This window comes from Hoplias malabaricus, chromosome 8, assembly GCF_029633855.1.
Source record: "Hoplias malabaricus isolate fHopMal1 chromosome 8, fHopMal1.hap1, whole genome shotgun sequence".
NCBI classification, from domain to species: Eukaryota; Metazoa; Chordata; class Actinopteri; order Characiformes; family Erythrinidae; genus Hoplias; species Hoplias malabaricus.
The window spans coordinates 37891688-37915689 of NC_089807.1; the positions used below are offsets into that span (position 1 = coordinate 37891688).

The following is a 24002-nucleotide window of genomic DNA, read 5'->3' on the forward strand; positions in this document are numbered from 1 at the left end:
ATAGTGTCAACGTTAGTGTCAGACGTATACCTGTCAGGCGGGTGTCGGGGTCTGGTGCTTCGTCTCAAAATGTCCGTTTTGTCTGAAGTGTGCATGTCACATTCTAAAGTCTGTTGTTTTAAGTCCAATTGTCTCTGTTCTTCTAATATGAGTTTTTCCATGGCACGCAATGTTTTGTTCAAATCAGAAATCCGTCTACCACCACGTCGTCCATTCGCACTGTCCTCATCATCTTCTATATGTCCGTCATCCTGATCCGAGTCATCCGTTGTGACATGGCCCTCTAAATCAGCTTTAATCCTGATTTTTTGTTTATTTTTACGTGGCATCGAGTTCTTAAATGGAGTTGTCAGTGTTTGTTTATCGACAAGGCGCGGTTTATCCTGTTCTACATGCTTTCCCGTGTCATCTATAATGTCAGAACAGTCGGTGTTAATATCCGTGTGTGGATTTAAAATTGACTCATGTGGCTTTCGCAATTGGAATGGGTCGTCTGTGTGTGCGTTTGTGTGTGTGTCACTTTGAGATGGCAAAATCCCGGCCTCTTGTGTCTGTCTGTACGCTCACTTTGCCGGAATCAACACTGAAAACAGGGAGGACATTATCAACTGGTGGGGCGTGACCTATGTTATATGGGGGAGGCGGAGCAGTAGAAGCTGTAGCCCAGCAAACACAGCTACGTATTCACAACGTGGTAAAAACCACTATATTAGTCATTTGGAACGTTGTGTAAATATTGTCAGAAAGTCAAAATGAAACACTTTATAGGGTTGTCACAACGTTTTTGTGCAACATTACACTACCATTCAGCAACAGATTTGCAACATTCCAGAAGGCCCCTTTCATGTATTCTGCAACATTCTGACAACCTAAAATGTAATTACTCATTTATAGTCACAAAGTAGACATAAAGTTACATCACATTATGCAAATACTGTTCTATATTTCTCATAGTAACATTGTCAGTGCATTTTTCCTGATCCACATCATCAATCATTTTTAGTCTGTTACAAAATACGGACATTACTGTGGCCAGAACAGAGATACTTAAAAAACGAGATATCATAGATTAAATTATGTCATCCATTTTGTTTTCATATTTCAGCATAATTACATGATAATGTACTTGTCATAGTTTTGTTTCCAAAATTGCAATGATGCAAAACATAACTACAAGCATTACACAAACATAATAAATATCAGACAATCACAATAACATTCAGAATGCAGTTTAATCAAAAATAATTTTACAAAAAGAGTATGCACGTTTATACACATTACACACAAACACAAACATACACTCTTTACAACAGTTAAGCTCCATCCACTCACATTGAAGTTAAGAACAAATTTTAAACACAGAGCACAATAAACAGGAGTCAGTCAGAACAAAGTTCATTTATTCACACAACAAAAACAGTCTGATGAATTCTAAGGAACAGTGAGGTTGGAAAATGTTCATGTAGAAGTAAAGAAATTATAAGATGGTGATTCAGATTCCACTGGGTCTGAGTTCGCCAAAGGCTGTGGAGGGGAGGAAATGAGACAATTCAAAAGTGATGAACATTGCTTGTATCCCTATAATTGTGCTACAATTGCCATATAAGGAGCACTGTGTAAGATTTAGTGACATGTAGCAGTGAATTGGAAAATCCCTCCCTTCTGGTGCATCCCCATCTTCTCTGCACCTATCCAAGTTTTTAGTGGGGCTCATTCTTTCGTTTTTTTTTCTACTGCACAGATATAAGATATAAGTTTGGTGCATGTACTGAGAGCAAGGCAGAAAACGCATGTCTCGAGCTGCAGCACCTGCATGGCCAAACATCATCATCTATGAAAATGATCACTGAATTCATGTTCTGTGACTCTTGAACATAACCATCTAAAAAACTTTTATCTAATTTTTTATTGCTTTGGAGAGCGGCTCCTTGTTTGCACGTGGTCATGCACTGTGAAATGCCATGCATCCCAAAAGCCCCTGAGTGTTTATATCCAACAAAAAATAATGGAAATCAGCATGAAGCTTCCTGTCAATTTGCAAACCTACAGAAAAGTGATGTATGAAATTACGAAATCAATCCAAGGTTCAGATGGAGTTTTTGTATGTGAAAGTAAACCAACTATGAGCTTCTTGCCCAACCAATTCCAGAAACGATCCTAGGTGTGGATTTGAGTATATGGGACTGGAAGTATGAAAGGTTAACAGTAGAAGTGACTGACATCTGACTGGTACAATGACCTCATGCAAGCTGTGCAGTGTTTTTGCCTCCTTAAAGTATGTTTTACTGTCAAACAAATGTTGAAAAAATAAAAATCGGTGCATCCCTACTTCTAATACCTAATGATGCTTCTCATAATGCTTCTAGCACACAGATTTGTAGTTACAGGTGATTATACTCTAATAAGCATATGGTTTTATATTGCATTTCTGCTAATTACTCCCCTAAATCTTACACACTGCATGTTTCACTAGATTTTTACTTACATTCCCTTTTCGTCGTGCAATCCCTGGTGCATGCTTCAGAGTTTCAGCTATGTGAGCCTCAATGTCTGCTGCGTTTGATCCTGGTTGGCTTCTCATCACTGCTTCTGCATAGATGAAGCATACATTTTTAAACCCAATCAACATTGATTTTTTTCCATAAACATCTAAGCTCGCAAGTACAGAGAAATACACTCACTCATTATTACTCTGTAAATGGTTAGATTCTGAAGTGAGATTTTCCCTTTCCTTCCTTTCAGACTAAATGAAGCCCATATTCTTGAGGATGCAATTGTGCGCATTGTACGTCTTACTGAATCTCCAAGGGAATGCCCCCCTAAGGTGGCAAGGTACCTGACCTATGAAGAGAATTGTATAGTTTACAGTTTTAATTTTCCTATTTATTGGAAATATTTCAACTTATAAACAATGGATTGATGGTGCGTATGAGAGGGTTTGATGGTGTGTGTGAGAGAAAGTTTAATGGTGAGTGTGAGAGCGTTTGATGGTGTGTGTGAGAAGTTCAATGGTGTGTATAAAAGGGTTTGATGGTGTGTATGAGAGGATTGACAGCGTGTGTTAGAGGTAAGTTTGAAATGGTTATTTAGTAATGAAAATGGTTTTATATTTACATTGATAAGTCAAAAAAAAAAAACCTTTTACAGATTAACAATTAAATGGTTCTTTGCATCATGAAGGGTTTCTTCAGATTGATTGAAAATGTGCTATAGACGTTTTCTGTATAGTGCCTTTAAGAGAAGAGTTCTGTATGGCACCAAAAATGGTTCTATTGTTACAAGCTTAACATCATAACAATAGAAGATTACTTTTCTGAAAAGAACCATCTATAGCACATTCTCCATCAGTCTGAAGAACTCCTTCATGATGCAAAGAACCATTTAATCATGCAAAAGGTTCTTCGAGTGTTCAGGGTTCACACCATTTCCCTTAATAAAGAATCCTTATAAAACCATCAATTTTAACTGTGTAGTTGTCTATGCTGCATTTAAATTGGATTTGTAATTATGAATTTATTTTATATCATTGGATTAATTGAGCTTGTCACCATTTTTCTTTCTTCTTCTTCATCTTTCAGCTTAATTTCAATCTTATTAAAACCCTCCATATCATCCACAGTGACAAACTCCATATCCATTGGCACCTCACTTCTAGCATTAATCAGCTGTTTAAGGAGAAGGCTTTGTTCCTCCTGCTTCTGCAGTAGCTGGTCAAGTTTCATGAGGACATGCATTTGAAAATCTATGAAACAGAATTTTGTCAATATAATTTCCAAACATTATCAATAACATTAATGAACACTTACAAAGAAACTTACTGTCTCTTTGAGGAGGGCGCTCTGGTTGAATGGGTGGTCCTAAAATAATTGCAGAAAACATTTATATTCTTAATATTCTGTTAAAATTCCAACAGGCAAAGGCTGTGTAGTAAATTATTATTTTACTGGTTGTTTTCCATATAAACAAACATCACTGTCTGAGGGCTAATGCTTCTCATAGTCACAATTCAGCAACTGTTGAAATGCAACAGAGCCATTTCCACAGTATTTGCTATAATGTTTAAAAGTACAAACAAACAATTTTTTTGTTTTTCAGATATCAGCAGCCTGCATTTCTTGTCATTCATGCATGTTCTAAATCATTCCAATCAATGCCCACTCTTAATTATTCTAACTAATGCTGCTCTGTGTGTGTATGTATGTGTGTTTACTGCCCCTAATCCCTAGTATGAGAGTGTGTTCACTGCCATGAATGAGTTAAATGCAGTGGTCAAACTTTGTTGTACTATTGTACAATCATAAAGCATGTAAGAAGTAGTAAGATGTAATGCTTCAATCAAATCAGCATTTTGGCTTCCAATATTATATTAAGATTCTTCACTGACAAATATAAAAGTCACAATAAAGCCTTAAAACTAGTCAAGTAAACTAGAAAGGGTACACGAAACAATAATAATAATAAAATAAATAAATAAATAACAATGTACATTTTCCATACATGAAAACCAATACCAAACCTGCATCACAGAAAATAAAACAAAATGTATTCTCTGTAACTCACTTTGGGCCATTTCCAGTTCTCTACCCACAACCACAGGAATCTCGGACCCTATAAGTAACATAATAATGTCTACATTATTTCATTTATTTAAACATGCCAGATTTTTTTCCCTTCTATTATTGTTTGTATGTATATGTGCATGTGGCTGTTTGTTATAAAAAGAAAATAACTCACAATTCGGCAAACTTGCTGGTTCTCTTGCCATATCCAACCCTCTTTCCATATCTAACACAGGCAATATAAACATTACATATACATGAATGCATTCAGACATACAACAGTTTTAATATTGATCAAATAAATAATGCCTTACCTTGGTAGAGAGCACATCTTGTTTGTGCAAGAAAGTCAGACAATCTAGGTGGAGATCTAGCTTGAACTTTAGGACCCTTGGTAGGTTGGAAACTATCATCTGCAGCACACAGTTAAGTAATATTTACTGATATATTGAACACCAAATTCTTAATATATTAAGACACATTGCCCTTTAAAATACATGCATCATATTAAATATTTACCATCCTCACTGGCAGAGGTATAACACAAATAGCGAGATGGTGGCCTCTTTTCCCTTAGCTTCTTCCCACTCCCATCTGACTCCTCTAAACAAGAAGTGTTCTCTGCCTTCCTCATTAGCTGATGAGCTGTTTTATAATCAACTTTGCAAAGAATTGGTGCCCAAGAGTTAAAATATTTGCTTCTAAACAATTAACAATAATGATTACAATGAGCCTTCAGAAATTGATACACACCTGATGATTTAAAAACTCTGACTTCAAGTTTTTTCCACAACGCTTTGTCGGGCAAAGATCCACGTTGAATCAATTTTTGTTTATTTTTAGGTGGCCAGTAGCAAAAGTGTCCCTAAACATATAAGTGAAGTTGAATTACTTTGATGGGCCTCAACCTTTGTTTTGCAAACTCTCATATTTGCTGCTTTCTAGATTTAATTAAGCAGCGATTTTCTACGTCATTCAAGTGAGTGTGTTTAAGGAAAACATCAAAATGTGCATGTAAGGGCTACTCTAAAGCCAGAACAGGAAGCCATAAAATTTACTAGCATTTCAAGTTTACTAGCAAGTAAGATCATGTTACATACTTTCAATACTACTCTTGAAACACTGGACAAGCTTTACAGACTGGTGACAAAAATCCAATTTAACAAAATAGTAAATTGCAATACACATGTCTAAAAATGTAAGGAGTATTGTTAATTTCATATTAGTGTTATATATTGAATGATCCTGGGATCAGGGACTACCTACCTTAAATCTACATTCACTGTTCTTTTATTAGCTCCACTGACCATACAGGAGCACTTTGTAGTTCCCCCTGTTATTCAATGGACAGGACCCATACAGGACCCCCACAGAGGGTATGATTTGGGTGTTGGATCATTCTCAGTGCTGCAGTGACACTGACATTGTGGTGGTGTGAGTGGATCCGACACATCAGTGCTTCACACATCAGAGCTTTTAAAACCTATGCACACTCACTGTCCACTCTAATAGACACTCCTAACTTGTTAGTCCACCATGTAGATGTAAAGTCAAAGACAGTAGCTGATCTGGTGCTGCAGAGTTTGTATAGGTTTTCCTCTAGTCCATCAGTGGACACAGGATGCAGCACACAGGACACTGTTGGCTGGAAATTTTTGGTTGATGGACTATTCTGAGTACAGCAGTGACCCTGAGGGCTTTAAAAATTCAGCAGCTGTGTCTGACCTCTTGTGCCAGCACAACACACACTAACACATCACCAACACGTCAGTGTCACTGCAGCGCTGAGAATGATCCACCACCCAATTCATGCCTGCTCTGTGCATCCTGTAGTGGATCTGACCAATGAAAATCAGGGTGAAATCAGGATAAGAAAGTACGCAGAGAAACAGATGACTGCAGTCTAAATGTAGAACTACAAAGTGTTCTGGTGTTTTCAGTGGAGCTGATAAACTGGATGATGAGTATAGACACAAGGTAGGTTTTCCTAATTCAGTGTATAAATTGTTAACTACCTTAGTGTTTTAAACTGTAAGCTCTAAACTCTAACAGTATTTTAACTGAAATTAAGTTTTTTTTCAGCATACTGTAAAGTTCATACCTGTGTACAAACCAGTATGGATAGGTCAATTGTCATAGGTTTTGTTATAAAAACTACAAACTGTGTACAAAAACAAAAACTGTGTACCAATCACATAATAATGGTATAGGAATTACATGCATTACATTAAAATAAAAATCTTACTTCAGATGTTCTCTCCACCCAGGAATCCGGGACAACAGCCACACTTCGCTCTTGTACAAATTCAAGAACTGAATACATACTGTTAACATATAAAAAAACATATATAAGTTGGTTATCTGATATTCTATTACACGTCATCAACTTAACCTTGAATTCATTATTTATTCCTTGTTTGTTCATTTACATATATACATAGTTCTTGTTATTGCTGGGACGGCTAGTTACTGAATGCAGTTCATTCATTCACTCCTTATGAAGAAGGGTAAGGTACAAAATATGATTTCCTCGGTGAATTTTGATTGCCCTTTTCATGATTTTATTTTTTGGCACCATCCTTATGGTCATGTCTCCACAGTGAAATGTATATGCTCCAATGAATGTTGAATCACATGGCTCCACAAACATTGGCATTGGTTGGCTATAAATGCGGCACAAATATCCATTCTTTGTGTCATCAACAATTTCACAACACTGTCCATCCACTGACAGAAAAGCATTATCTGGTGTGTGACAAGTGAATGTTTCTCCTCTTTTTTTGGTTTGTAATGCCATTCCTGTCTCACTCTCCCAAATTCTTTTTGCAATCTGCACTAGTGGGTTTTTAGGGGATCTAACCATTTTCTTCAGTGTCTGCAAGTAGTTCTCAAAAGGAAATCCAGAACAGTTATCCAGAGAATCATGAATGATTCCATCAGTTGCTATATGTAGCAAAGAATGCACATTGTATATTAAAAACTGAGATCCATATAGGTCCCTGCCTTCAGCTACAAAGTACTCCAAAAGACTTTGTGCATACATCCCATATTGTTTCACGTGGTCAGGACTTAACAAAATGCACAGTGCAACACTGAAACAAAGAAAATGCTCATATAGGTCTTGTCTAAGTACACCAGGCAAAACAACTTTACCTGTATATAGCATAAACTGTCTAAGTTCAGTTGCCTTCCATCTGTCTAGGTGTTTCAGACTCCTGGGTCTTCGGGCAAAACATGTGGGAATGTTTTTCTGGAGATCTATGAGCCTAGTACTAACAATTTCAACCTGTCCTGCAGACATCATTGTCTCCCTGCTTCGTCCTCTTTCTCCTCTTGTCCAGATGAGTAGTAATTTTTTCATGACACCAAGACAAGTCTGGTGCATATAATCAATTGGAAAAGCTTTTACCATGTCAATTGGTAGTTCACAAAATGGTGTACCACCATGATGGTGTTCAGCTTGGCTCTGTGTACGGAATGTCCTATCTGTTCTGAGAAATAAGTGATCTATTTGTTGGTATGTCACAGTATTCTGCCAGGTGCCTCTCTGGTGACATCTATCACACCCATAGTAAGCAGAGTATTGCTTGGTGTTTTTAACCATTGCACGTGCAGGTGCATCACAGACAACACATTTTATTTTGATTTTGATATTCTTTCCTCCTATGTCAAAACCATTTTGTAGTACATCTTTTAGATCAGAAATGGCATCTTCAAGAAAGGACAAGTCTGTTGGTCTATGGTTTCCTGAGGTTAGAGTGAGAGGGAAGACAAATAATGGATCTAAATGCACTGCGCATAGCACTGGCCACAAGCAAGTTGCTGAGCTCTTAAATAGTGGCAGCCCATCAATATTTAGGGAAAGCTCCAAATACTCTAATGATGCTATTTTGTCCTGTGAATAGCGTTCCATTAGTCTTGACAGTTGGTGTCTTAATTGAAAATGTACATACTGCATTCCAGATTTAATTGTTGTTTCTACAGATCTAGCTGTCTTCAGAAGTGTGCGGGTGGTTAAAGGTACTGTTAAACCAACAGAGCTAAGGATTTTCAAAAGATCATCAACAGCCCTATGTGAAACACTGTTATCATTCACCCAGCATGCAAGCTGTTTCTGTATATCTTGTTTCAGCTCCTTTTTCCTCAGACTTGACTGAGAGGGAGTTGTTGCATTATATGTACATGTGTTACATGCAACACTGCAGCCAATCTCAACAGTGGCATCTTCGCTGTTTGCCTCAAATAAGGAATAATTGCAGTCAGTCTCATTGTCTTCCTGGCTGTATTCCTCAGACAAGTAAGGACTGCAAATTGTCCCTACAATAGGCTCCTGGCTGCTTGCCTCAGATATGAGAGAAGAAATTTTTATCATATTTTTTTCTGTTTTGTTTTCTGAGACCCCTAATCCTCCAAGAATTCTCCTGGCTGATCTCCATCTTTTGAGGTAGTCTTTCCTGCTCCATCCTCTTTTAACCATCCTTAAATATTAAGAGGTCCAATTTAAAGTCAGAAACTCATCAACTGTTATCACAAATCCATTATTATATTGCTGTAAAATAAGAGTGTAGGAGTGACTGGGTCATTAAATAATTTAAAATATAATTTACTCTGACATGCCAAATGTCGTAGAATAGCAGTTTGTGAATTGATTATTAAGTGATGTTACCTTAAAAGACTGTTTGAACGACGTGATAGTGGGTGCCAGACAGATGGGACATAACATTTTCAAAGTTTTGTGGCCACTTAATATTACTCAATCCATTGTACAGGGAATACATCATAGAAGGCATTACCACCCACAGTTTATAGCACAGTGTCCACCCACAAGAAGACCTACCAGAGTGCCTCTGTTCAAACCATGAAACCAAACACCACATTACATGGGCTCAGAAGGTTGCTAAAAGGACGCTAGAAGACTGGCAACATGTGGCTTGGTCCAATGAATCGGTTGTTTTGGACTGATTGTACAGTGTGTATGTGACCCAGACCCCATGAAGACATGGACTGGTGGACCTTGTGCTCCCATATCCTGCTGAAGCTAAAGAACATTGCACTGACCTGTGATCGCTTGTCTTGGTAAAGTCTTCGATTATGTATTCCTTGCACATGTTATACTGTAGATAGAGGAATGTTAAATGCCCACTCAACTTTGGAAGTGGAACATGCCATCTGTCTGACACATGCTCTCTTGCCTTTTCCAAACTCTGATAATATATGTCGCCTTGACATTAGCATGCTGGCCAATGTTCAACCTCACTCACAGGATAACACCTCACAATGTATACAGGTACGGGCATTGCCAAGTCATCCTCTGAGGTAACACTTGATAATCAATTTACATAACGCTACTCCATGACATTTGGCATGTCACTGTACATTAATAACTATCGCATTGGGAAAATAAATATTACAAACTATTCATTTACAGTATTTTTACATATTTGATTACATATTTTAAAAATTATTTGAACAATAAATTGATAAATAAATATACATTGATGTATAATGAGTTAATGCATGAGTTCATTATTCTGAATAATTCATTTTTGTTTAGAGCATCCTTGATAGTGTCCTAATTACCCGAGACCTGTAAATTTGCACATTAGTAGTATTTAAGTGTAGAATAGAAACGTTTTAAACATTTTAACTAAAGTAAATGGGTTTTACATTATTGAGAATATGGATTAAAAACTTTTGTATTATTATTCTAAACTTCTAAATGGTAGGTTAGACCTATACGCAATTATTAATTACGAGATGATAAATGTATTTCAACATGTGGACGACAGGAAAACGGAAAAAAGAAATGCACACATTAAGTCCAGCTACCTCATAGTATCCACATAACACAACAGCAAGTGAAATTGCCTACAATTTATTGTTTGGGCAGTTAAAAGGTAGACATACCAAGACATTTATGTGAAATGCGTCTGACTGAACTTACAGTGAGATGCGTTAGCATTTGCCAATTAACCCATTCATGGCACTCGCAGTCACTCAAACTCTCTTTTGTTCAGAGACACACACCTCTATCAACATTTCCCTCAGTTGTAGCTATACAGTACGATGGCAAAAAGACAAAAGTATTTTGTCTATTGTAGTCATAGGAGTTTTAGAATCAGAAGAGTCGACTCCCAACACCCTTTTGCCACACTAATACTCGTTTAAAACGTCAAAATAACTTCAGGACCAACGAAAAAGGCAGGCGACTATTGGAAGAGGTGTGGGACTCGAATGCTCTTTAAAATTATAGTTTTAAATATAAGTATATTAGTATAACTTATTAGTTATACGTTCTGTTCAGTAACATTAGCTAACTAGCTAACATCAATTGTACAAATAATGCTGATAAACTAAGCAAGAATACTGAGCTATCTACCCAGAATTGTCTGTAAATGGGGACTATGGTAGTACGTATATAGTATACAACATATACATTCGAAAATGTTCTAAAATTTATATTTTATAGTCATAATTTATAAATCACTCACCTGAAATCCTGTGAGACTTCAACGCAGCAACGGTTCTTCGCCAACTGACAAAAAATTGAATTTCTCTCGTGCCCTCTAGGAGCAGGTTGCAGAGAGGTGGACACAAGGTTGCAGCGGGACCAGTAGAATCTGATTCGCGCAGTTGTCATAACGTACTTCATTGGTTATGTTGGCACCAACCCACATAGTTCATAACTGCAACCTTTATCAATAGGTTGATAGAAAGTAGATGCAGGGTTTTATTGCCACCAACCTTAGTGCAACATATTAACAACATAGTAAAAGAGTGCCTGTTAAGTAACGTGGCCACCAACATAACCACAACTAAAATACAACGTTGTGTGGAAGTTGTGTGTTTGCTGGGAGGCTCCTCCCCCTTGTGGTTCGTATAGGTAATTTCCACTTCCGGCTTCTCGGCAGTGAGTGATACAGCGCTCGAAGGTGACGGACCTGGTGTTTTCAATACCACGAGCTGCGGAATGAGACTGAGGAACGCCATTTTAAAATTTTGAAGCTCCGCAATGTCCGTTTTGGCTATATTTAAACTTGTGTTCGCCTTAGGTCTTTGGAAAAGGCTAGCCTTACTAACCTCTGCTTCAGCCTGACATAATATTTCCTCCAACTCTCTTTTTAACTGATTAATACAGGTGATTAAAGAAGTTTTCTCCCCTGTGTATAATTTAGCCCACATTTCAAATCTCTGGAGCACACTTTTGTGCACAATATCCCGCTTTTTCAAATGTTTTTCTCCCAGTTTTAATCCCTCAGTTATTATGTCAATTTGTTGTACAAACGGTTTCCATTCCTAATTCCCCACACCGTAAATGGCGTTTAATTCATTATGCAAGTCTCTAGGAGTAGCCATAGTGTCTGTAAGAAGCTGATTAAAAAATTGGACCTTACCTGAATGGGTCTTCGTTCTAGTTCACCCCTTAATTGCAAATCAATTATCACCCCAAGGTTTCATCACAATTCAGAGTGAACTAAAACAGTTTCCCAGCACCCACGCAACCTCGGACGATATATAGAAAAGAAGAGAAAAAAATCTAAGTTTTAAAGTCAGGTTCTGAAACACAGCCAATAAAAGCAGGACCACCTCAGCCCTGTGAATAATTTCACAGGTGGATAGAAAACATAAGTTTGTCTTCAAACACAGTATTGAATTTAAAAGCAAGTCAAGCCTAATTTACATGAAGTATGAAACCGACCCACGGACCATAAAAAAGCTTATTAGTCAGAAGCAAATAACACGCCAATATATGAAATAAAATTTGTAGTAAATGGAAAAAGCAAGAAAAGCAGGACTAAAATCTCACAACACAGAATTAAACCAACGACTATATTTTAGGAACAAAAACAAGTTTCCAGACACACTCAACAGTCCACAAGCCACAGTGAAATCACAAGATATATTATAACAAGCGAAAACAAACTTTTGAGAACTACTGAAATAGCAAGCAGGTTACAAAATATGTTATGATGAACGAAAAATTCAAACCGAGGCAGAAAATAAAATGGAACACAAACTACCACAGTCAAAAAATGCAAAGTGAACCGGAAAATAAGATTCTTAGAACAATAAGCAGGAAACGAAATACTATTTATATTACCACAAGAAGTCAAAGTGACCAACATATGCAAATAAACCCCAAAAAGAAAGAAACTGAATTTTTAAATTTGAGCAGGCGCTCTTATTAAAAAATCAACCAGTTTATGCAATCCTCTATCGCCCTCTAGCGAGCAAAAACATACACGACAGTCATATAACAGCCTCTAAGAATAACACAAGCTCTCAGAACTGACATAAAACATGAATACACAATTAAATTTCATTAAAATACACAACAAACTCTTTTTATTTTTAATTATTTCGCGGGGACAACTTCCGCTGCTATTTTTTTTAATTAATTCGCGGGGACAACTTCCGCACCTATTTTTTTATTAATTCGCGGGGACAACTTCCGCTCGCGGGTACAACGTCCGCAAATATTAATATACTTAACCTGCGGGAACAACTTCAGAGGGAACCACCCCTCTCGGACGGCCTTTCCGACCGGGCAATTAACTCGATACCTCGTCAGGTTCCGAGTGGAGGACGCCACTACTCAGTTTTGAAAGATGGGAAACCAACATCCATCTATTATATTTTAAATTCCATAACCAAACAACCCCAAATGTATAAACCAATAACAAATTATATAAACATATTTAAAATAAATTGATTTGCTCAATACCCCACTCTGGACCGCCGTCGGACCTCCTCACCACTTCCAATTTAATAAGTCCAATATGCAGAATTTGAATAAACAGGGTCTGCACCCACCTTATTTCATTGCGACCGCGAGTGGAAAGGAAATCCGAAGCCGTCCAAAGTCACCAGCTTCCCGCACGTCGGGGTCACCAATTGAAGATTAAAAATGTTATTTTGGACCGTTCTCAAAATAATTAAAATTTAAACATATCCAAAAGGTCCAAAATACACCCCCACACACGTGCTCGTTCCGGGAGCTTTGCAAAAACCAGTCGAGTGAAGTTCAAAGCAAATCAAAGTATTTATTGGATCCAAGAGAACTAATACATGAAAAAGTCTAATAGCCTTCCCAGTAGAGTTCTGACTCTTCACATCTGACTCCACAGTTTTATAACTGATATGACGTATACCCTGCTGGCAAGGCGTTTCTGGCTGATTAACATATATTAATATGCATAATAAGACATGTTAGTACTCATGTTTCTCGCGTGCAGGTTTCCCATGCACCTGTGACCCCAAAACACTCATCATACCCTTCTGACACTGTAGGTTTTGTTTCCCACACTCCTTTTCTGTCACCAAGATTCAGAGGAGTCACTAATGGACTTAAGGTCACTGAGATGCCCTAAAGTTCAACTGTCCTAACTAACACTTGTAATTTATACTACAAGCCTAAGTGCAGATCTGTTCAATGTTAGAGGTCTAAGAATTTAGAAAGGTGCTAATACTGAGTCAACATGCCAGTTAGTGTGCAGATTCTAAACTGTTTAAATGCATGGTTAAAATACTGGTTAATCATTCATATGAGTACATATAAGATACAAGTTCTCATACAATGTATATGTAATTATACTTTCTAATTTAAACTAATAATTTAAGGATATTTGTCCACTAACACAAAGTAATAAGATTGTTTTCTACAACAGTGGTGAAAAAGTTTTGCAGTGGCATAGCTCCAGGAGTGGATGAGATTCGCCCAGAGTTACTGAAGGTACTCGGTTCTTATTATCAAAAAAGGGGACCGGAGAAAGTGTGCGAATTATCGTGGCATTACACTTCTCAGCCTCCCGGGGAAAGTCTATGCCAAGGTGCTGGAAAGGAAAATCCATACGATAGTCGAACCTAGGATTTTGGAGGAACAATGCGGATTTCGTCCTGGCCGTGGAACTATGGACCAACTCTTTACTTTTGCACAGATGATTGAGGGGGCGTGGGAATTTGCTACTCCACTCTACACATGCTTTGTAGATTTGGAGAAGGCATATGATCGTGTTCCCCGAGAGATTCTGTGGGTGGTGCTCCGGGAGTATGGGGTGCCAGCGTCACTCCGGCGAGCCGTACGGTCCTTGTACTCTCAGAGTTTGGGTTGTGTTCGCATCCTTGGTGGTAAGTCAAGCTTTTTCAGTGTGGGCATTAGACTCCGTCAGGGCTGTGCCTTATCTCCACTCCTGTTCCTGATATTCATGGACAGGGTGGCGCGGCGTAGCCTGGGGCAGGAGGGCTTCCGTCGAGGAGCTCAGGAGGTGGCATCTCTGCTTTTTGCGGACGATGTTGTTCTTCTGGCTTCTTCGCACGGAGGCCTTCAGCGTTCACTTGAGCAGTTTGCAGCCGAGTGTGAAGCGGTCGGTATGCAGATCAGCAATACCAAATCTGAGGCCATGGTTATCTCCCGGAAACAGATGGCATCCCTTCAGGTAAGGGGTGAGAACCTGCCACAAGTGAAGGAGTTCAAGTATGTCGGGTTCTTGTTCACGAGTGATGGGAAGAGGGATGGTGAGATTGACCGTAGGATAGGTGCAGGGTCTGCAGTTATGCGGTCATTGTACCGCACCGTTGTGGTGAAGAGAGAGCTGAGCCATAAAGCAAAGCTTTCAATTTACCGGTCAGTCTATGTCCCCACTCTCACCTATGGTCATGAGCTCTGGGTAATGACCGAAAGAACAAGATCGCGGATACAAGCGGCCGAAATGAGCTTTCTTCGATGGGTCGCTGGGCGTACTCTCCATGATCGGGTGAGGAGCTCAGTGACTAGGGAGGAGCTCAGAGTAGAGTCGCTGCTCCTTCGCATTGAGAGGAGTCAGTTGAGGTGGTTTGGGCATTTGATCAGGGTGCCTCCTGGACGCCTCCCACTGGAGGTATACCAGGCACGTCCAACTGGAAGGAGGCCCCGGGGTAGACCCAGGACACGTTGGAGGGATTATATCTCCCGGCTGTCCTGGGAACGCCTTGGGGTTCCCCAGGAGGAATTGGTGGATGTTGCAAGGGACAGAGACGTCTGGGCTTCTTTGCTCGCCCTGTTGCCACCGTGACCCTGAAATGGAGAAGCGGAAAAGAAAATGAGATGAGATGAGATGAGTATCCATAGAATCTGAGGTTTAACGGTGTAAAGGGATGTGGGTTCACTATTTGACAAACTACCGGTCACTGTTGCCCATTCTATCAATGTGTTTTAAGTTATTTTAATGACTTTTCAACCTAATTAATAAATCATTATTTAAAACGTGTAAGTAATTTAAAGACTTTTATAAGTGTGGTAGTTTTCTAAAGTGCTACAATTTTATCTCCTATCATGTCTGTTTCTGATTCACCAAACTAGCAATCTTTGCTATTTTGTTAAGCTCTGTAATATATGTATCTAATAGAATCAGCCATAGCATGAGCCCAAAACTGGTGTCTTTCAAACACCACATTCTTGTTTGATAAGCAGTGTATCATGTATTGTCTCTTCACCCTCTTCATGTGGAATAAGTAATGGATAATACACTTGTAAAGCATCTGTCTCCAGTGAATTCAACAAGACAGCTATCTTTATCTTTACCGTTTTACTCTCAGCACCACTTGCGGTCATGTACATGTGGACATTTTACACACATTTCCTTCATTCATTCATTATCTGTAACCGCTTTTTTAATTCAGGGTCATTTCCTTCAATGTTCTCTGATTTTCCAGAAATAGTGAGTAGCTGTGGGTGTTTAAACTGATCCATGATGCAAGAGTAGGCTTATAATACAGAGCACTCTCCGTGTACATTCCTCCAATAATAATTATATAAAAATAATAAAATAAATATCCTGTACATGACTTGGTGTTTTTTTGTCTTTGCTCAAAATTCCTGGATGAATCTCAGTCCCAAAACACTCTCGACAAAGAACCTGCCACTTTGGAAACCATGTGGTATTCTTTACTCGTAATGTGGAAGTATAATAAATATATATGGCGTCTGAAGGTTATAGTTAAAAGACTATTGTGAACTATAGACACGCACAGCCAGGAGATTCATGCACTTAATATCAATGCCTCAAGATTTTTGAATAACTGTTGAGATGGCACACTCTACTGTGTAAATGTGATAGGTGCAGTTTTTCACAATTAGTGCAGAACACAATATACTACCAGATAGTGGCAAAAATGTTGTGGTTGCTGGTAGGAATGAGAGTGAGCTGGGCCCTATGTGATATTGTGATATGTGATATTATATTTTACATCTGTGAATAATTTCAATTAATAGATGTGACCGACCTCATGGGCTCATCAAGGGGTTTAGCACATACATACTCACCTGTAGCGATTTCTCCACAAGAGGGTGCTAATATATTAAAAAATAGTACACCTTTAGGTACTGTACTTAACCATGAATGAGTGACTATGTATTTGAATGAGTTACAAGCCCAATCCTTGAGGTGTGTTCCTTTTTATGAGGGATCATTTAATTTCACAATTTACAAAAGGAATCTTCAAATCCAACACTTGTCAAAGGCAGGATTTAAAATGTATCCGTCACAACTTCTCTGAGATCTTTATTTGGAATTTCTTTTAAGAAACATTTATTCTAATTTTTGGGAAAAAAAATCTTCACAGAACTAACTTTACACTAAAAGTGAAAATCATTTTAAAGTTGTTAATGAAAGATCATTTTGGACTAATTAATTTGTTCAAAGGGAAACATTTTTGACATACCTTTCTTAGATATTACAAATCCTGAACATTTGGACAAATACACAGTTGCCATTTTATTATATTGCAAGTATAAATAATTACACTGCATTGACTGAAACTGGAATAATTAAAGAAGAGCTGTCACTGCTGAATATATTCTTCATTATTATAAAAGGTTTTAAAACTTCTGTAAAAAGCACAATCTGAAAAAATATGTAAAAAATATAATTTGATGTTTATAGTCAGTTAGAAACATCTCCAGCCAGTTCAACTTTACAGAAACTTATCAAAACTCATGGTATTTCTTGATATTATCAAGCTTCTAAACTATGTGAGGAGAATGCACATCTAAGGAAATCTTACACATCTGACCTTCACGCGTACAGAGCACCAAAGCAGGGAATGTAGTATGGCATGCAGGACGGTAGCATTGATGCTACACTCAGAAATCTCAGCATATCATGTTGGAAATCTGTAACGCATCTAAAACTGAAAAACAACAATTCTATTTATATTTTTACGTGTAGTGCATTAGTAAAAAATTGGATACATATACCTTTTGTCATAACTGAATTACACAGGAGCCCCTGTCTCTTTGCAATTGCCAGTAACCATTTTTATATAGTGCACTCATACTGCGTGCTTTATTTAATCTGTTTTTGTACATCTATACTTGTCCAAGGCACAGCTTCCCAAAAGCTTTTTAGTCCTGACATCATCTGAAATGATATAGCAAGTTTCTCATGTAATGATCACTCTACATTTAAAGATAATCATAGTATAATAAAACTTTGGGAAACCCTGCCTTGTTTCTGTTTTTATTTTAATGTTTTTATTTTACTTTTATTTTTCACTTTCTATTTCATTTTCTATTTGCTATTTGTACGTCTTTTCTGTTCATCAAAGGAAATGTCATCTTTATCTTTGTTATTGTCCTTTTTGTTGTTATTTAATTCAATTTTTTTTTTGTATTGTGTGTGAATTGTCTTGTTCCCTTGTGTCTCTTAGGCACATCCCTGCACATTCTCATCAAACCTTTTTTATATTTTTAAGTCAATAAAACACAGATAAGTATCAGTGCTGTTCAAAAGGAAGATAATTGTAGGAAGAATGTTTATCTGTGCTTGTGTTAAGACGTTCTGAACAAAAGAATGCACAGTTGCCTGTGAAATATGTGAAATGTGCATCTGATAACTGACAGAATGTTATTCTTTAATACTCAAATGACGTGAACAGGACTGAAGTGAGTTCATACCGGTAATGTAAGTCTTTTCAATCACTGGTCATCTTACCTTGAGGATCAGTCTGTACTTCTTCTCGCCTTTTTATCTAAGTCAAACCCCAAATTATTTAGAAGCTCCTTTAGTCTAAATAACATATCAACATTTAGAAATGTATTCTGTTTTGAAGATTTTTTTTTTTCGCTCTGACACAAAACTCCTAACTGTTTAAAGAGTTCTGGAAACAAGAACATTGACAGTGACAGCAAAATGAATGTTCCATTGCATTTTATTAATGCTTCAACTGAAAAACAACAATTCTATTTATATTTTTACGTGTAGTGCATTAGTAAAAAATTGGATACATATACCTTTTGTCATAACTGAATTACACAGGAGCCCCTGTCTCTTTGCAATTGCCAGTAACCATTTTTATATAGAATTGCTGTTTAAAGAGTTCTGGAAACCAGAACATTGACAGTGACAGCAAAATGAATGTTCCATTCCATTTTATTAATGCTTCATTATCTCGTTACATATATTGTTACATACAATGAATTGTGGATTAAATTATTACTGTTATATTTTGAAACGATGTTTCTTTGTTCCCAGTGAAACAGTCAATTAAGAATCATGAGCATGTTCCTGTAATGCATCTCTTTAATGAAACATTTAAATTGATATGCTTTTTTTTCATTTGTTTATCACCAAACCAGTATATAGTCCCAGGGCCACAATTAGCACAACATAAACTGTGCTACCCTATGTAGATTTGTAAATAGCTCTTATGTTAGAGGGTAATGTAACTTAACCTTCTCTCACCCTTTAGGACTTGACTTGAACTTAACTAAACTCAGAAGAACTTGGACCTGATACATTTAAATAAATTCTTAAAGAACCAGGCTTTGTTATACACTTCAGTAACGTCTCATGGACTAAGGAGGTGACTTAGACTTTAAGCTAAGCTATTTAAGCTAAATGCTATGGTGCACTGCCTGTAAAATAGAAACAAAAAATAATAGTCATACTATAATGTTAATTTACCTGGTTTATATTCTTCTTCTTTATTGTTTCAATTTATGTTTATTTTTAACTGATGTCCTGCTGAAAATAAACTGCCTTCAAATTATATTTAAATATTTAAAACACACTCACCAAAGGATGCCATGACTGTTGCAATGATGGTGTTGTTGGAGGTTTGTTTTACAGTTGTTTGTAGTATGAGTTTTTCATATGAATTAGAAAACCTTTATAGGAACCTGCACAGCCAATGATGCCTCCTTAGAACGCTAGGTGTATTTAATGTGATTTTTCTCTGTTTTTGATCAGTGCCTCTTTCAGTTGCATTTAAAAAATAATTGACTGACATAGACATATTCAATATGTTATTTTCTTTTCTAAAGACCCTTGGCTACTCAAATATGTAATCACCTGAGGTTTAAATGCTAACTGATATTTGATATTTTCTTGAAACTGGCCATGTTCTGACTACATTTTTACCAAGCGCCTGTTGTTTTTTACATATTTCTCAATGTACAGCCTTCAAAACATATTCCCACCTCAGATATTTTGCAGAAATTGTTAGTCTGAGGTGTCTGTTAGTTGGAAACATAAGCATGATGATGATAATTTATTACATGGCATATTACTGTAACAAAATAAATGAGTAAATGAGAGTCACATCAGGCCCAGACTTTCAGGCATTTAGTTCAGGGTCAATATGGACAATATCTCAACTAATAAAAATAATGTTGGTGCATTGGCAATTGACTCAGCTGCTTATAATAGTAACAATAGTTATTCTAATGATAAATATTCTAAATATTGTTTATTTAGAATACTCAAAATGAAAAATAACATATTTAAGCTTTTTAGTTTATATTTGGTGATCTAATACAAAGTTATTTGATGTGAAATCTCCAAAAACTTTGAAAGACTATTAATAAAATAATGGGAGTATTTTTTTTGCTGAATTTTTTCCTGCCCGGAGTGGGTTGCCGCCATGTGACTCAAAACGAAACTGAAAGTAAACATCGTCGTTCATGTTTTGAGCAGAGGAATGAATTATGATTGCAATACTATCAGTTATGAGAGCAAAATCAAACACAGATTTTGAAGGATCGGCTTGTTTTAGGTGTAGTACTCCCATACCGCTATTTTTAGAAACGGTAGGATCTGCTGTTTCTAACAGTATGCGGAGCTTTAGAGCTATAAAAACTTTCAGGGTACTGTTTCTAAGCTGTGATGTTGTTTTATCAGTTATGCAAACTTAATTTTAATATAGAATATAATCAGTTTTGGTGTAACTTACTTCATTAATGACTCCACACACATATGCAGTAAAACAGTTTGTTCATATTTCTTCTGTTGGGCTTAATGCTTTTACTGAAACAGTGCTTTTCTTATTTCTCTGTTTAAAGTCGTGTTGATTTGGGATAAATAATTTCATTAGAGAAATTATTACAAATTTTGGACTTTCACAATTTGATATAAATTAGAGCCTGTTAAGCAGCTGAAACCCATGTTTTATCAGGATCTTTATCTTCATACTCTGTGATTGTGTTCCACTAAGATGCAATGGCTGATTCCACTCACAACAATGATTCTGCTAATGATTTGAAAACAACAAAGGTGAAATCTCAGCAGTTAGTGAAGAGATTAGAGGACATAATGGACCATCATGTCAACACCCCGTCTGAGCTGAAAGGGACAGAGGTAAAGAAGAAAGATGAAATAATGTAATAATGACATAATGTATGCCACTGATGTAAGAAAATCCCAGACAGCTATCCGAGTCTTATTCCTTGGAACGGCGAGAGTAGGAAAGACCTCAAGTATCAGGACTCTTCAGGGAAAAGGTGTGCATATTGAAGGTGACGTTTACAAATACACCACTGCTGGACTGAGTCTGCAGCTGATAGACACTCCAGGCTTTGATGAAAATCCAGAGGAAATCAAGAAAACCATCACTGAATCTGTATCTAATTTTCAACCCCATGTCATTATCTTAGTGACGCCTGTTGACCGCTTCAGTCCAGCAATAAAGAAAACCATGCAGCATGTTCATTATCTCCTGGGGCAGAAGGCCACAAAACACACATTCATTATCTTCACTCAAAAGGATGCTCTGGAAGACACAACTACTGAAACTTTTATTAAGGAGAATAAAGACCTCAGTGAATTTGTGCACAGGAACAAGATCAGATTTCACGCATTCAATAACAGAGACACCAACGATCAGAGACAAGTAGAGTTGCTGCAGAAGATTGACGACATGTACAAAGCAAATAAAAAAGAACCTTACAGAGCAGAAGACCTTTGTTTAGGTCAAGTCCAGAAGAAAGGTAAATATAACATTATTCTGTAATAAAAGAGCATCTAAACCTGGGGCCGTATCCACAAAAAAAATCACATCTGATCATTAGGAGTTCAAAGTAAGAAACTAAAAGAAACACTAAAAGTTCCTAGCTAGGAGTTTTAGTTTTGTTTTTGATTGGAGTTTTGTAGGAGTCAGAAGAACTATTTAGTAAACAGTGTGGTTGAGTTTGACCTGTTGCTACAGGTGACATTATGTTAAAGAATGATGCTTGACCGTGACTCGTTGATAACTGAGCTGTGTGATGAATTCTGGACGATAATCACAATTTACTTTGCAATATTAAAATAAAAATGTAGTTGAATTCATAAATACGCAAAAGTATGCATTCCTTCTCAAGTTAGTTGCCACATCAGCTTAATCAGTTAGAAGAGACTAAATGTAACTCACATGTCATTACAGGGTCTAAATAGATATTAGCAGCACAGTAATGTCTAGTCTTCTAAGCAGTAATATTTCCTAATATATACATCATCATGATCATCATCATCATCATCATCTTCTTTGCTGCTTAAACCATTTTAGGGTCGTGGTCTAATGCATACGGGCTTAGACCACATAAGCAATCTTAAATAGAGCCTATGAAATGTTTATTTTCGTTCCTTAAAAACACTCAGTGAACTGTTATATAAATCTTTTTACCAAATGTAATTATTAAGAATAATTCAGATATATTAATCTTAAAGAGTGAATGTGTTGGATTTATGAGTCTGAAGCTCTGTGGCTAAGTCTCTAACCATTTCTGTCAGTGTTACACAGCAGTGTTGGCTGCTCTAACACCAGCTTTGCAGGCCTGGAGGGGTACACTGCTCATTGTGCTTGAAGACTGAACTTAAAATAGAATAGAATAGCTTTATTGTCGCTGAGAAAATATGTTTAAGATCAATGTTAAAACATTTCCAGGGTGAGTAGTGTCCATTGAAATGCAGATAGCTTTTTTCTGGAGTCGGCTGTTGTAAATGTCACTGAGTGGAGGTAGTGAAGTACCTGTAATTTTTTCTGCTTCTCTAACCACTCACTGCAGGACTCTCCTGTCCCGTGCTGTACATCTGGTGAACCAAACTGTGCAGCAGTATGTCAGGAGGCTTTCAATGGTGGCTCTGTAAAAGTTCACCAACAAGTGTTGTGGGAGGTGGGAGTGCTTCAGCTTCCTAAGGAAGCAGAGTCTCTGTTGTGCCTTCCGCACTTGGCATCAGGTGTTGAAAGCCCAGGTGAGGTCAGCAGAGATGTGTACTCCAAGGAACTTAAAGTTCTCCACTCTATCAACCTCCACTCCATTGATGTGGAGTGCCGTGGTCTCAGTGCGAGTGGATCTTCTGAAATCCACAACCAGCTCATTGGTTTTATTAGGGTTCAACTCCAGGTTATTATTACTACAGCATACTGTCAAGTGCCGGACCTCCTCCCTGTAGGCTGACTCATTGTTGTTTGTAATCAGTCATACAATGGTGGTGTCATCAGCAAACTTGATGATGTTTTTGGAGGTGTGAATGGGGGAGCAGTCATATATGAAGAGTGAGTAGAGGAGGGGGCTGGGGACACATCCCTGTGGGGTGCCTGTGTTCAAGATGAGAGTTGGGGACGTGCGGTCTTCCATCCTGACGTATTGGGGTCTATTGCTCAGGAAGTCCAATATCAATAAGCACAGTGAACTGCCCAGGCCCAGATCGCCAGTTTTTTGACAAGATTTTGTGGAATAACTGTATTAAAGGCTGAACTAAAGTCCACAAATAGTATACTTACATATTTTTTTTTTCTGTTCTAAATTAGTGAGGGCTGAGTTGAGAGTTGTGATGACAGCATCCTCTGCTGACCTGTTCGTCCTGTAGGCAAACTGACTTTGGTCAAATTCAGCTGGGATGGCAGATCGGATATGAGGGATAATGAGTCTCTGAAAGCATTTAGAGATGATAGGAGTTAGGGCGACTGGGCAGAATCATTTAGGCAGATCACTGTGTTTTTCTTTGCCACTGGGAATATGGTGGCTGATTTAAGGCAGGTGGGAACGGCAGATTGTTGCAGGGAGAGGCTGAAAATTGTGGTGAAAACTCGTGACAGCTGGTCTGCGCAGACCTTGACAATACGTACAGTGACACCACCTGGTCCAGGAGTTATTTTGGTTGAAGTACTCCTGGATGCGCAGTTGGTATTTGTGCTTGGCTTTTATGA

General features: G+C 37.6%; 1 protein-coding gene across 3 annotated transcripts; it reads right to left on the bottom strand.

Moving 5' to 3' along the window:
• Nucleotides 1-1166: 1166 nt before the first annotated feature.
• On the bottom strand, nucleotides 1167-11226 carry LOC136705831 (uncharacterized). 3 transcript variants are annotated; one of them, XM_066679618.1, is made up of 12 exons: nucleotides 11051-11226; nucleotides 6805-6883; nucleotides 5313-5424; nucleotides 5079-5219; nucleotides 4874-4972; nucleotides 4735-4785; nucleotides 4561-4608; nucleotides 3819-3857; nucleotides 3645-3742; nucleotides 2682-2841; nucleotides 2486-2589; nucleotides 1167-1524 (listed from the first exon to the last, which is right to left on the bottom strand). In XM_066679618.1, the coding sequence occupies exons 1-12, from the start codon at nucleotides 11209-11211 to the stop codon at nucleotides 1459-1461; spliced, it is 1158 nt and encodes a 385-aa protein (XP_066535715.1). In that variant the 5' UTR covers nucleotides 11212-11226; the 3' UTR covers nucleotides 1167-1458. The 3 variants fall into 3 exon arrangements, with proteins under 3 accessions (XP_066535715.1, XP_066535714.1, XP_066535716.1); XM_066679617.1 differs by having other exon boundaries at nucleotides 3549-3742; XM_066679619.1 differs by lacking the exons at nucleotides 2682-2841; nucleotides 3645-3742 and having other exon boundaries at nucleotides 1168-1524.
• Nucleotides 11227-24002: the final 12776 nt, after the last annotated feature.